We start from the raw sequence: 13,615 nt of genomic DNA on the forward strand, positions 1-13,615 counted from the left end.
CCTGCAAATTTCCAAATGGAGCAAAGTACCTTGGCCTGTTCAATGAAAACAAGTATGTTTGAAATGGAAGAGTTGTGTAAACTCTTCTATTAGTTTTGATTTTATAAATTATAATGTCCAAATAAAATTCACCCCACGTGGGAGTAGGTTTCTTTTGCTACCAGTGAAACTTGCACTGGATACTTGAGATTGCTTATCCCAGTTGTGTCCATCTCATGAGATCAGTCCAAAGTATGTATTTCATTTCCAGTCACAAGTTTTCAAGTTGGCTATTTCACCCACCCACTTTTTGTTACCAGGTCTCTGGGCTCAGGCAGAGTTCAAAGAAATAGAACAGTTCAGACGTCTTTCAGAGCTGTTGTTTCAAGCTGTTTGCATTGTCTGCCTGTCAAATTTGCTAGGTTTAAGTTTAATTTTTCTTTAAGTACTTCCCCCCGTCCAGTATCTGAAATAAATCTAAAATGTGTATTTGTTAATATTTGGCCTTTCATCAAAAAAACCCCCAACAAAGCTCCATCTTACCCTCCTGACCAAAAATAATAGTCACAATAGTACTAGCATGATGACCAATTCTATTTTTAAGTTGTCAAACTCTAAATGAAATATGTGTTATAGAATGTACCTGGATACAAAATAGAAACTTGTATGGCAAACTCTAATGTTTGGGGGAAAAATTTATTTCAATACTTTAGAACATACTGAGTTAATTTATACCTCTATTAAAATGGCATGTTAAAATCTGCTACAGAGTGTCTGTCTTTTCCTTATGTATTAAATGACAGACATGGATTCTGTGTGAAGTTAAATCTGTGAGTATTCATCACTTCAGCAGTAGATCACACATGGAGCTTCACAGGCATTTTCTCTCAAAAATCTTAGGGTGATACCAGTAGTCTCCTGTGAGAGGCCAGCACAATGCTTGTCACTAGTAGCTGATCTGTAGAGAAAACCATCTGGTTCTGATTTGAACTTCTGATGTCAAGTAACTAAAATGCTGATGTAGGCACAGCCTTGGTAACAGAGATCCAATCTTTGCCAGCCCCTTCTGTTTTCACCAGGGAATGAAAACTTCTCCTTTTCACACTGGTTTGTGACTGTTAATACGTGTCACAAACACGAGTCCCTGACAGCCCAAACTATTGCAAACTATTTTGCCAAGTTTCAGGATTGCTACTTTCCACTTACACAAGATAGGTAGCAGTTCACCAGTTCACTGTAGCTTTCATGAGAGAACCACAGCAACTTGTTGCAACTGCCAGATGCCTTCATTTTTTAAGGCAAACAAGTCTCCAGTAATTGATTTTAAAAGTTATTTTCCCCTCATTTGCAAGGGATGATGATGCATAGACAATTCTGCTTTATACCAGTTTTCCAGGTATAATGATGAGCTTGATCACAGCTTCCAAAGATCAGCAGAAATATGTGGTTTGTGAGGACTGACATCACATGGCAGTTACCTTTTTCCCATAGGAGGTTGTAAATCCTTGCACCTTACCAAAACAGTGCATAGCAGGATGGGAAAAGCATGAAAGGATGGATTTTTACAGGAAGATCATACAGTAACTGGCTGCATACGTCAGCCATACATCAAAGTCAGGATAAATTTAATAGGACTTAATCCCTGTTAACTTCAAATCATGACTGTTTTTTCCTGCAGAGGATGCATGCTGAGAAGACATTAATATATATCCAGTTTTGCAAAGAAGGGAATATGTTCCTTGGATGAATAACCAGCATGCTTTGTAGGTCAAAACTTTTACAGGCTACAATGTTGGAGAAAGTTAAGGCAGGTACTTACACTACACTGGGAAGCTTCTGATTCCTGGACACATCAGCTGCCAGAGCAAGAGACTGCATTCTCAAGAGGCTGGATTTCTGTCAATACAGTGTGGAAGGTGAAGGAGAATTTTAAGATGAAAATGGAGTGGAGTGGCACACTTCATGGCTCTGCAGCAGTGGGACTGAAGCAGAAGTTGAAAATGCAGCTGTTTGGTACAGACAGCAGCAAGGCAACTCTCTGGGCTCAACAGCTGTGACCAGTTTTCAACAGACATTGAATTCTTCATGTCTTAATTAAAAATGACCTCTGAGCATGCACGCTAATAGCAGATAAAACTTTTCTTTTCAGACTGATCAGCTGAAGTCTCTTAAGTCTTTAAAGAAATGAAGTTGAGTAGGGTGAATTCATAAGTGCAGCAGTTGGTGACTAGAATTTTCTATTGGAAAGTCTTAAGCAATCTAAGTAGAAAAATCTATTTGTGTTTTTGTTTGCATTTGGTCATCAATGTCTCTACACTATGAATCTAAGTACTTTGCTTTATAAAAGAGAAAAGCTGCTTTCTAGTTAAAAACAAAACAAAACAAAACACAACATGCCAGTGCTGTCAGGAAAAAATGCGTTGAGTCTTTGCTTGCCAGATATTTAATTGAGTTTTAGTAAATACCACTCCTTGCCTCCATTTGAAGACACAATGTACAAGTGCTGTTCCTTCAGATGTGCCTTTAAATACACAGCTAATTTTGCTAGGATTCAGAAATATCTTGGGCCCTGTGGTTTATTAGCAAAATGAAAAACCAGCACATTATCAGCAAACAGACATACTGGGCCATCTGAAACAAAGCATCTCATGGATCACTTGGCAATATAATGTCTTACAGCCCTTCTTAAAATGCCTGTAAGAAAATCCATATTTGAAATGTTTTGTTCATAGATTCATGTACATGTTCTTATTTATTAAAAAACAAACCCTTCCTAGCTTGAACTGTTTGTTGAATTCATGGGTATCTTTGACCCAACAAAAATGCACTTTCTGGCAAACTCCTTCAGAATTATAATATTATTTTGTTCAATTTTGTTGTGTTTTGCTTCTGAAATAGCCAGCTCCAAAAAAAGAAACACTGTGTCCTCTGTCCCTAGTCCTTGACTTCAGAGGTAGCAGCATCTTCCACAGAGCTTCTGTTAATTTAGGAGCTTGTCCTTTCAGCTCATTTGCTAAGGCTCCACATTTATCTGTGCTGCACAGCAATTATACTGATTTAGTCTGTGCAGTTTTACATTTCAGATTTTCTGCCTGAAGGGTATATTTGAAGTAGATCTTTGTCTTTCAGGGAGAAATTACTTTGCCCTTTGTTACTGTGCCTCCTCCTTTATGTCTCCGTGTTCTTACCCTTCGGAGCAGCTCACGGGACTGGTTCAAACATTTCCTTGACACATTTCCCTGACACCTGGCCTTGGATTACTTGCATTCTCCACATGCTTTCTTGATGCTCTTTGGAGCAAAAAGCCCTCCAGTAAAGGTCTGATCCTCCTAAGTGAAGAAATAGAGCAGGTGTGGAGGGCTGTTGCTCCCCACCCTCCAAGACCTTATTTGTTTTTACTCAAAGAAAATTTGTCATGATCTAACAAGAAACAGAAAATACTCAAGTGCTGGTGATTCCTGCTCCCCTGCCCTGTCTACTTTGGCAATCTTGCTCTTGGCCCCTGAGCCCTCTTGGCCCTGGCATCCCTAGCGAGGCCATGCCTGGTAAGAGACGGTGTCAGAGAAAGTAGGGAGGAGCTGGTCCCATTTCCCTGTCCCCGTCAAAGGGAAGTTGTCTTGTTTGGGTGCTACAGGAGGTACTTAAGATCCTCCGAGCTTGGCAAAGTAGCACAGACCACATCAGCACCTGGCTCTCACCACATGGCCCCCTCTGCCGTCACTTCACAGGGCTTCTCACTCTCCCTCAGCAGCAGTGTGCAATTCTAATTAAAAAGGAAGAAAGTCTGTATCATCTTCTTCCAAGTGCACAGTCCTGATTTTTGCATGGGCATGCGAGGATGTGACCTGAAGATTATATAATTAGAAGGCATTTGTTATGCTAGCGTTTCAAATCAGTGATTAGCATGTGACAGTCCCATCCTGGGAGCCACCATTGCTCTACTCTCTCCTGTCTTGCACAGTGCTAATTCCCAACTCTAGCAACCGCCGGAGCTGAAGGATCTTCAGCTAGCCTGGGGTAAGTTTAAAATGTACTCGGAATGGGATGAAGAGTGGGATTAATTATACCATTTTTCATATTACTGGAAAAAGCGAGAGTTGTAACTATTTGCTATCGTGTGTGCAGCACATAAAGGACTTGAAGTATTTAAAGTACTTTGCATCTTCAATGCCTACAGTTATTTTCAGCTGATTTCTTCTAAAACTCTGTGTGGAGATGGAGCTCCTTAGTGTGCAGGACAATTTTGTGAGGCTGCATTTATAGTGAGGTCTCTAAAATGTCAGTTAAAAAGACCTTTTTTCTGCTCTCACCGTCTAAGAGTTAAATTGAAGTATCGTGCTGAATTGAAGTATTTGAATGACAACCACATTAGAGTTAGCTGGAGACAAAATGCAAGAGTGATGAGAGGAAATAATGGGTTTTTTTTGTTCTCTTTAGAGGACGGGGGGTTGCTTTCCAAGTGGGATATTTAAAACAGCAGCAATTTCAGCCAGCAGGACAGAGACAGTCACCAGGAAGATCCCAAACATTTATTTAGGGAAACAGTGGATGCTTAACAACTGAAGTAGCAAAAGTGCATATGGATTTCCCTGCACTGTTGCCCATGTCACGATTTCATAAGAAGCAGAATGGCTCAGAAAACCAAATAGTAGCTGTTGTCCACCAAGGCTAGGCTGTAAATGCTTTACTGAACTTTGCCTGCTTGCATGCTGATGTTCGGTGTTGTCTGTCCGTCTTTTTAATACGTGATCCTCTGCACAGCTGATTGTTTTCATGTGGGGGGAGCACTGGAAGGGTGAGCATAGTCACATAAATGCAGTGCAGGCTGCAGGACCTGCCTCCCCTCTCTCCACCACAAACAGCTTTGTGCAAAAAACCCACCTCTGTGTTACCTCAGCAGCACATCGCTCCAGCCTTGTCGCTCCAGCCTTTAACCCCGTGCCTGGGGAATAACTAAAGAAGGCAACTCACTGGGACCTCCCCATCCCTCCATCCACACCTTCTCCGTGTGGGATCTCATGGGAAGTGGGTGCTGGCTCAGGCTCTGTTAGTGCTCACTGGTTGCCTGCTCTGCTTGGCGGGAGGGGCTGCAGCACCAGCTGCCTGTGCAAGGCACCAGTGCAGGGTTCTTTGCTGGTCACCAGTGGCCAGCATGGCAATCACCAACAGCAGAGGTGGCACTCAGCTTTGGTTCTTAGGCTCAGCAGATTTGGTTGCTGGAGGGAAGATAAAAACAAAAGGGGGAAATACATCCTTTTGCCATGATGGAGGAATGTGGTGGCTTTAACATCTTGAAATTATTCTCTGGGCTTTGCTCCGAAGATGTTATTCTGGCTTGATAGAAGCTGCAAGAATGTAAATGAGTTTTAATGCTCAACTCTGAAGAAATAACCACGTCTTTGCCATTTCTTGTCCCTAAAGCAGGGGACCATGGGCTTGAATTGTAGGCCAAGACAATCTGCTGATGGCTTCATGTGACTGGGTGTTGCGCCTGTCCAGCGGGAAGCTTGCAGAGGAACAATAACATCTTGTTGATGAGGGAACTACCCTTGTGGTGGGCTGGCATATCAGGCAAACTTTGGATTTGCCATGAGTGGAGGTCTGGTAGTGGTTTAGGAAAGCAGCTTCATGGAGGGCTTGTACTTGCTGCTGATGTGCACATGCATTCATGTATGTGCATATAGGAAGGGATTAATGGTGTGGGACTTGCTTAGTACTGAGACAAAAAGATGGAGGGGGAAATCCTCTCCAGATTTTAACTGCCTCAAGGGGGCTGTAAAGCAGATGGAGTCCAGAATCCTCCCAGAGGTGCACAGTGAAAGGCAATGGGCACAAGCTACAGCTAAGGGAAACCCCAACTGGATGTAAAGAAAAGTATTCTTCCTCAGGGTACTGGAAGGCCTAGAGTGACTGTGAAGACTCCAGCTGAAGAAATATCCAGCTGGACAGAGTCCTGAGGAACCTGATCTAGTTTGACATTAGTCTTGATTCGAGCAGGAAGTTGAACTAGAGCCATGCAAGGCTCACCTGGACTCTGCTGTGAGCTTAGGACTTATCCAGTGCCAGCAGAGGCAGGATTTGACCAAGCAGCCCACATCCAGGGTCTTAGGGCCAAAATGTCAACCCGATTTTTCAACCCCTTTTTGCACCTTTTAGGCACAAGCCAGACACTGTTCAGCCAGCTCAGGCTGACCAGAACCCTGGTCAGTGGTGAGGACAGTGTTAACAGCTTCCCCACCCAGCAGTCAGGGGGAACAGAGGACAAGCATTCACTTCAAACCATGGAGAGGTTCATGTCTTGTTTGTGTTAGTGATGAGGAAGGACTGATTATTTTTGCTCTTTATATTAAGCAGTTCAGAAGAACCAGGCAGAAAGAGGCAATATGTACATATTCACAGAGTCCAGCAGTGAGCCCTAAATGCTGGAAAATAGACAATGTAATGCCATTATTTAATGTAACAAAGAACTAAGGGGTGATTCTGGAAATTGCAGGCTGCACGTAGAGGACACACAAAGACAGTTACTCTGGTAAAACAGGTAAGATTTTCTGGACCCACTTAACCAAGGTCAACCTACTTTGCAGTGCAGTCATATAGCAGAGCTCCTGGTATGCCTGGAGCAGGAGGGGATGGTGGCATCCCCGGTGTCCCAGTTTCAAAGCCTCACTCCTGAGCTCCACAGAGGACACAGACTGTGCTTAAACATTGTCCTCGTCTGTACAAGTGTAATGGGGAAGCTCCTGAGTTAAACCTTCATGCTGTACAGGTATTGTTTTGAGTTCCCTCTATAAGGAAAAACTTACTTCTGATACCAGGAACCCACAGAATTTTAACAACCTGAGAGACAAGATCAATGCCAAAGGGCTACACCAGCCCTCTGTGGCCCTGAGTTGAAAGTGTATGAGAACAGAACATAAGTAATTAGGCAATGACACATACTCATATGAAAATTCTTCTACAAGTATTACTTCTCTCTTATTTAAATCTCATGTAGGTTTTTTCATATCAGACAAACCTCTTCCTTTATACTGGACCCAAGACATTTCATGTCATTATCTGTAGCATAGCAGAGGGGTGAATGCCCTCCCGTGAGCTTCTCCTCTCAGGTGCATCACCTCCCATGACAACTGCAGGTATCCTTGTGTTAGGGAGGGTGCCACAGATGCATCCTTCACTCTCAATCACCACCTGTGAGACTGATGCCATAGGCCTGGTGATGTGCTGGGCCACAGTGGGACAGAGACACATGTATCTTAAGGGAGCTGGTCTAAGAGTGGAAGTAGAGAGCACTTGGTGCAACAGAATTATGCTTTAATTCTGCCTTTTGGATGCCTTTACTTCTGGATGCCTGCCATTGCAACCTGTTCATACGCTGTTTGCTCATGCATTACAGTCCCTTGACTCCCCCATTTAAGGCTGTGCAGCAGTACAGATGAGATGCTCTCATTTTTGCATGCCCCCACTATCAGTGTTCTTGGGTCTGGCGGGGTATGGTCATCCTGACTTGTGAAGGCCAGAGGTATAAATGTCACATTGTCACTGGAAGTGATCCCCATAATAATTCAGCAAGTGGGTAATAAAATTATAAAATTTTTAAGACAGGCTGTGCAGTTAGTGTATTTCATGGTATATTAATACAACTAATTTCATACTAATTGATGTTTGCTTATTATTATTGTTATTACTAATTATGAATAGTTAACAATTATATACTGTTATATTGCTATAACTGGCATGGTAAAATATTAATAGCAGAATGGGTAAAAATGTGCTGAAGAGAAAAAAATTAATGAATTTCCAGCAAAAGCTGTTTTCATTGTTTTCAGTGAAAATGGAGGAAGTTCATGTTTCTTTCATATCTGTTTTGTCTTTCCTTTTGTTCCTTTTCTCCCAACACTGCAAAAACAATTCTGAATTTTGAAACCAGTTCTCTGTTAAACACACTAGTCCCAGTTCAACAGCCTAATAACAAGAGCCTCAGCCTCATGGCACTGACTAGTTTAAATTGGGAGCAAAGTTTTAACAACTTTGCTACTCAACAAGCTGCTACTGAAGTTGAATTTAAAGGTCTGTTTCACTGAGAGACACAAACTTAACAAAACTATGAGAGAGGAGGTTTAACTACTTCAAAAACAACTCCATTTTTATGTGTTTTGGAAGCAAATAACATTCTTGCCATTCTCTGCAATACCTATCAGAAAAAGAAATAACTTTTTCTGCTGAAGAGGGCTGGAGCACAGGAGCATAGAGAGGCTGAGTGAATTGTGTTTGTCCAGCTTGGGGAAGGGAAGGCTGTAGGAGTTCTACAGCCACCTGCAACTACTTAACAGGGGTGGGAGTCCAGTCAGCAGGCTCTTCTCACTGACACAATGAAAGAAAGGATAAATGGCCAGGGGCACAAGCTCCAACAAGGGAAAGCTTGATTGGCCGTAAGAGAAAAAGTCTTCCTCATGGGAGCAGTGCAGCCCTGGGAAAGGCCCAGAAAGCCTGAGAATCCTCTATCCTGGGACATACTCAGATCTTGACTAGATGTGGCCCTGAGCAGCCTGGTCTAGCTTTGGGGTTAGCCCACATCAAAGGTCCCTCCACCTTTGCTCAGTTTTTCCACCCGCCTCACCAAAAGATCCTCTGTCCTGATATGTCAGCGGATCTTCTTAGCAAGTGATATCATAAGCAGCTCTCTTACAAATAAATTTATCCTTTCATTAAACCTCAATCTTAAGAAGATGCTCAACCCCAATTCCCTCCAGCAGTGGGCTGGAAGCCTTTCAGTCCACATCATACCCTCAGCAAGAGGTTGGATGGGCACTGTCACCATGTTCCTCCCCTGGGAATTCCACACTCAAAAGCTCTCAGGTTGAAAGTGTGAGACCCCCCAAGCTACACTGCTGACTGCTCCAGAAGCAACTGCTTCTGCCCTGATTCCCTATAGCCACCTAGGCTTCTTGCATATTTTGCACGTCTCCCATCTATGTAATGCTATGTGCCTTTCTCTGTGCCTACTTCCCTGAAAACATCATCCCAGATTTCTCTGAATCACCACAGTCCTCTTGGCAGAGCTGAGTCAGCAGAGCTCTGTGCCATAATTACACCGGCCACTCCAGTCCCATTAGCAAAGCTAATGATGACTCACATCAGCCTCCAGCATATCCATGTCCAACAGGAATGGAGGTAGGAGGTTATTCTAGAGTCCTAAATCTAGTTTATTAGTAAGGTTGGACAGAAGTACACTTGAATTAAATCCTGGGGAGGGGAAGTGTGGATGTGGGGCAGAGCCCATGCTGATAAGAGCTGGTGCAATCCATTTTTCTGTGTCTCTGTCCATGTCATTAAGCAGGCATTATCTTAAGACTGTTCTCAACGTCCTAACCCCAATACCAGACTGATGAGACGCTTTGCCAAGGGACTGGCTTGGGCATGGCATCATGCTCTGTTGTCCCTGGTTCCTGGAGAGGCTACATCTCTACACTTTGGGGTGCCTTACAGCGCTCCTATGTCTCCAAGTCAGAGAGACAACAAACAGAGAAAGCAGGCATGGCAGTATAAGTGCCTCCTAAAGTGCCTCCTAAAGTGCTGGCAGAACTGTGTAGAAGCATTCTGAAGGCAATATTCTCTGTGACCCAAACACAGGTCTGAAAGACATTTTGAGTGATTAGTTGCATAGGAAAAGGTTGGTTCTTTGATGCAGAGCACTCATGCAAGTTGGTCATGTGCTGTTCAAACTACATCATATTTTGATTCAGTGTTCATACAAGAAGTATCTTGCTGAGCAAATAGTCTCTGTGGGATTACATAGTACTTCTTAGTCACCTGTGCATGTAAGCACAAGTGGCCCTGGGCTGGGAGGGAAGTGTCTGTACCAGCACCCACTATGTCTGTGGAGGCACTGTGAACCCAAACAGACCTTTAGGATGCTGCATTCCCTCTCAAATCCCTCCTCCTTCCTCTGTTTTCTGAACTTCGAGCATCTTTGCTCAATAAACCCTTTTTGCATCTTTCTGCACTCAGGGTTCAGATCAGCTGACCCACTGCAGGGCTCATATGTGGGCAGCTCTAAGCCATGGGATGTTCCCAGTGACCAGCCAGAGCCCTCCAGAGTGAGGACAGGAGTCCCTGCGAGGACGCACACCCTATAGCAGCCATGGACACAAACAAACACGAAGGTAAAGCACCCTCTTATTTCACTTATTGATAGTTTGAAAGACAGTGAGGAAGAAATGTGCTCTCATCTGACCTGTCTGCTGGCCCCCATCCAGCCCCCCGAGAGCACCTCTTAACCATGGCAGCTGTGCACAAATGTTCAGTACTTTTAGTTTCATAGAAATACCTGGGGGTTTAAGTTTTTATCTCTTATTTTAGAACCACCTCCCTACTCCCTCTGGAAAATAATCCTGTGGCATATGTAATGTCTAATGTGGGAAGTCATTCCTTTTCTTGCCTCGGACCCCAACTCTGCCTTGGGATGTACAAAGCTGTGTCATACATGAGGGCATTGTGATGAGGATCTGCTTCTCTTCCCCACATGCTTTGTAGCAAGGTGTTCTTGTTTGTGTTAGTGCCATAACCCAGACATCTCCACCAGTCCCAGTCTGCAAGCACCAAGATGTGTCCAGGCCACATTGCTTTCATGCAACCAGTCCTTGCTACAGTCAGCAGCACTTCTAGAAAGTCTGCAAAGCTCAGGGGTTTCAAATCCAGGGTTTTAGTGGTTATCAACTTCTTTCAGAAGAATGTGGGGCTGGTGGTATTTGCTTTCCACCCCAAACCCTTTGCACTGTGCTCTGCCTTGCCACCTCAGAGGTACTGTGTCCATATGCTGAGGAACCCTTGAAACTATGAGCAGTGGGAGCAGCTTTAGGAGTGCCCACAAGTGTCAGCTCAGGAGAGAGACTGGACCATCTCTTTCCCTCTTCAAAGATGCTTGGTGGTGCCAATATTCATGGCATGGGTAATGGAAAAGTTAATTTCTCTATTATTATTGTTCTAATTGGATTAAATTAGGTCTGTGTACCTAGGCCCCTACACTACAGCAGGCTGAAAAGGAAATTAACTCAGGGATTTTTTCCAATTAATTGGTATGCCCTCACGGGCGGCAGATGTTTACTGCAGAAATTGGGAGATAACCCCAAAGCCCCTTGCTTCCCACAGTGCAACTGTGAGGAGCCTCCTCTGCTCCAGCTCTTAGCTGTGACTTTATAGAAATGATCTGGGATTTGACTGGGTACATGCAGAGAGTGCTCATGGCAAAGGTGGGAGGTAAAGTCACAGCAGGAGTGACCTTTTCCTCATTTCTGGTCTTGCTCAGGAGCAGTTCCTTGCTTTGAGTATATCCAAGAACATTACAGACTCATCCGTAACCAAACCCAAATGAAAGATCCCTATAGACTTCGGCAGGAGTCTGGCCCTCTGTGTTATATATCAGATTGAAAGATGCCCAAAGAAAACGTGAGGAGAGACCAAGGCTCTTCCTTGCTGTGTTATGCTTCTACCTGCCACCTCTAGCCCTTCACAAAGCTCAGCATTCAATACACCCACCATTTTGTAAAAGCAGCATCTCCCTGTCCTCCCAGCATCTGGTTTGTATTGTACTATTAATTCAGAGACATGTCCTCTTGCTCTTTTTGGGTCAGTCCTTACCATTCCACAGTAAGAGCCCAGCAGTAGCATATACATCAGAACAGGCATGGGCCCCAGTTTTCATGATTGAGGAGGATCACTGTACACACCACTGCCTTCTCAAGCCTCAGCTCCAGGCATCATGAGAAAGCTTCAGGCCAAAAGTTGGTTTCTAGTTCACAGGGCTGTGGAGAAAATCTGTAAAAAAAGACCCAGAAGGGCCAAAGCTGAAAATGAAAACAACCTGTCATTTAAAACTTGAAATGTGGGACTTGGTGCAGGCTGGCTGATGAGTTCTGACCCCAAACAGTTGGCAGTTTGGAGTCATAGTTACTTCTGCCAGTCAGTCCCCTGCCCCTTGTTTCCCCAAGAGGAAACATGGGAGGATATTCCCCAGAGGGTCAGTGTCTGACCCAGCTACCCAACCCCACAGCCAAGAGAGCCCCTTGCACAGGCGGGAAGTGGCACACGGACAGAGAGGAGCACATGGCGTCTCTTCCTTTCCCTTCTGCAAGTCACTGGGGAATTTGCTCAAGTTCCTCTGAATCAGGACAAATTCTAGAGACCAGAACAGGGCCAATTCATAGGTGCCCTTGGTGGTAACCCATATTCCACTTCAGGGGTAAAGAAATCAGAATGTAGCTATGCTTTGTATAGCTCTGACTTCCAGGCTCCAGCTTTCCTCTGGCTGACTGTGTAGAGTCCTCCCTGCACACTTTTCCAGCCTCTGCAGGACTAAATTTCTGTGGTCTTAAAGGCCCAGGTGGGTAAGACACCGAGCACCTGCAGCCAGCACGGAAAGAGGGAGCTTGGCTTCCCCTATAATGGGCATGGGGTTAATGGTCATGTCTGTGACTGACAGCTGAGACAGGTGAAGCGAATTCTTGGAAGCAAGAGAAAACCCACCTCATGAAGTGGCATTGCAAAGGAGAGGCGATCTAGGCCAGGAACTAAGTGGCATGGTATTTTCTGGGAGTGAGGGCCAGCCTAGGACCCTGATGTAGGGAATAACATGGGAACTGACGGCCATTGGACTGCAATTCCCTCAAAGTGCAGTGGCAGCACAACCAGCAGTAATTTCTGTTGGACAACCAAAGACTTCTGCACAGAAGAGACAATATTAGAAGAGGAAATAATAAACAGACATTTTGGTTTCAATCAAGATAGTTGGACTGGATGACCTTTAAAAGGACCCTTTCAACTCAAATGATTCTATGATTCTATGTTTAATGCCTAGAGATAATGTCTCTGCAGTCTCCAAAATACTTCAGCAAAACAGATATAATCTCCTCCATGAGCTAAGTCTGTTTCAGAAATGTTAAGTCTATGTCCATTGTACAAGATCAGGTGAGATCACAATGCCACAAAACCCCAGGAATGATGAAACTGATGAAAAGGTGTATTTTTTTGGTGTTAGAAGAGACATGATTACTGCTTGGAATGTATTGTGACAAAATATAACTTAGGGCTTAAAAGATACAGATCAGGTCAGCCTTTTGTGGAGATAATAGAAATATGTACAAATATAGTAGAGGATAAAATTTACTATTTCAGAAGAGAAACGTATCGGTAATGCTTTAGGACAAAAAACCTGTTACTTAAGGCTTGTACACAGAACTAAACTTCACAGGGAGCACTTTAGTCCTAATTGCACATACAGGCTTTCTCGCTTCTTTGCATGGATCCGCTTTGGCCAGACAGGACAGCAAATAAGGTGAATTTAATGTCTGATTTAGGTGAGTTATTCCTGGTTTATAATTGCAGTTTATTTTACAAACGATATGGTATTCAGATCTCCTAAAGTGAGACTTGAGTCCTTTAAAACTGATTTGTTCCTCAAGAGGGACTTCAAACCCTCTGTTCCAGTTATTTATAGCAACCATTATAAGTCATTTTAATTGACTAAAGTTCTTTATTCCCACAGGAGGGACTGAAAGTGTGCCTGTGACTACCCCTGCAACACAGATTTCCCAGGTAAAGATGAGCAAAATGCCCTAAATAACTCCATGAGTTTAAAGAG

General features: G+C 43.8%; 1 protein-coding gene and 1 long non-coding RNA gene across 7 annotated transcripts in view; one reads left to right on the forward strand and one right to left on the reverse strand.

Moving 5' to 3' along the window:
• Positions 1 to 1,240: 1,240 nt before the first annotated feature.
• LOC113957310 lies at positions 1,241 to 12,741 on the reverse strand. Its single transcript, XR_003531119.1, has 3 exons — positions 12,502 to 12,741; positions 11,617 to 11,793; positions 1,241 to 1,875 (listed from the first exon to the last, which is right to left on the reverse strand). It is a non-coding gene; the product is annotated as an uncharacterized LOC113957310 (long non-coding RNA).
• Positions 3,664 to 13,615, forward strand: part of ARHGEF33 (Rho guanine nucleotide exchange factor 33) — a 33,101-nt gene continuing 23,149 nt past the window's right edge. For 3 of the 6 annotated variants that reach the window (XM_027664655.1, XM_027664657.1, XM_027664660.1), the window contains exons 1-2: positions 3,664 to 3,996; positions 13,520 to 13,569. Coding sequence is in view for 1 of the 6 variants with exons in the window: in XM_027664654.1 (XP_027520455.1) it covers positions 10,121 to 10,142; positions 13,520 to 13,569 (72 nt within the window). In the remaining 5 variants the exon portion in view is untranslated. Of the gene's footprint in view, positions 3,997 to 9,987; positions 10,143 to 13,519; positions 13,570 to 13,615 lie in introns of those variants that run through there. The other 3 variants (XM_027664654.1, XM_027664659.1, XM_027664658.1) reach the window with 3 other exon arrangements.

This window comes from Corapipo altera, unplaced genomic scaffold (assembly GCF_003945725.1).
Source record: "Corapipo altera isolate COAL_440 unplaced genomic scaffold, ASM394572v1 76, whole genome shotgun sequence".
Taxonomy (NCBI): domain Eukaryota; kingdom Metazoa; phylum Chordata; class Aves; order Passeriformes; family Pipridae; genus Corapipo; species Corapipo altera.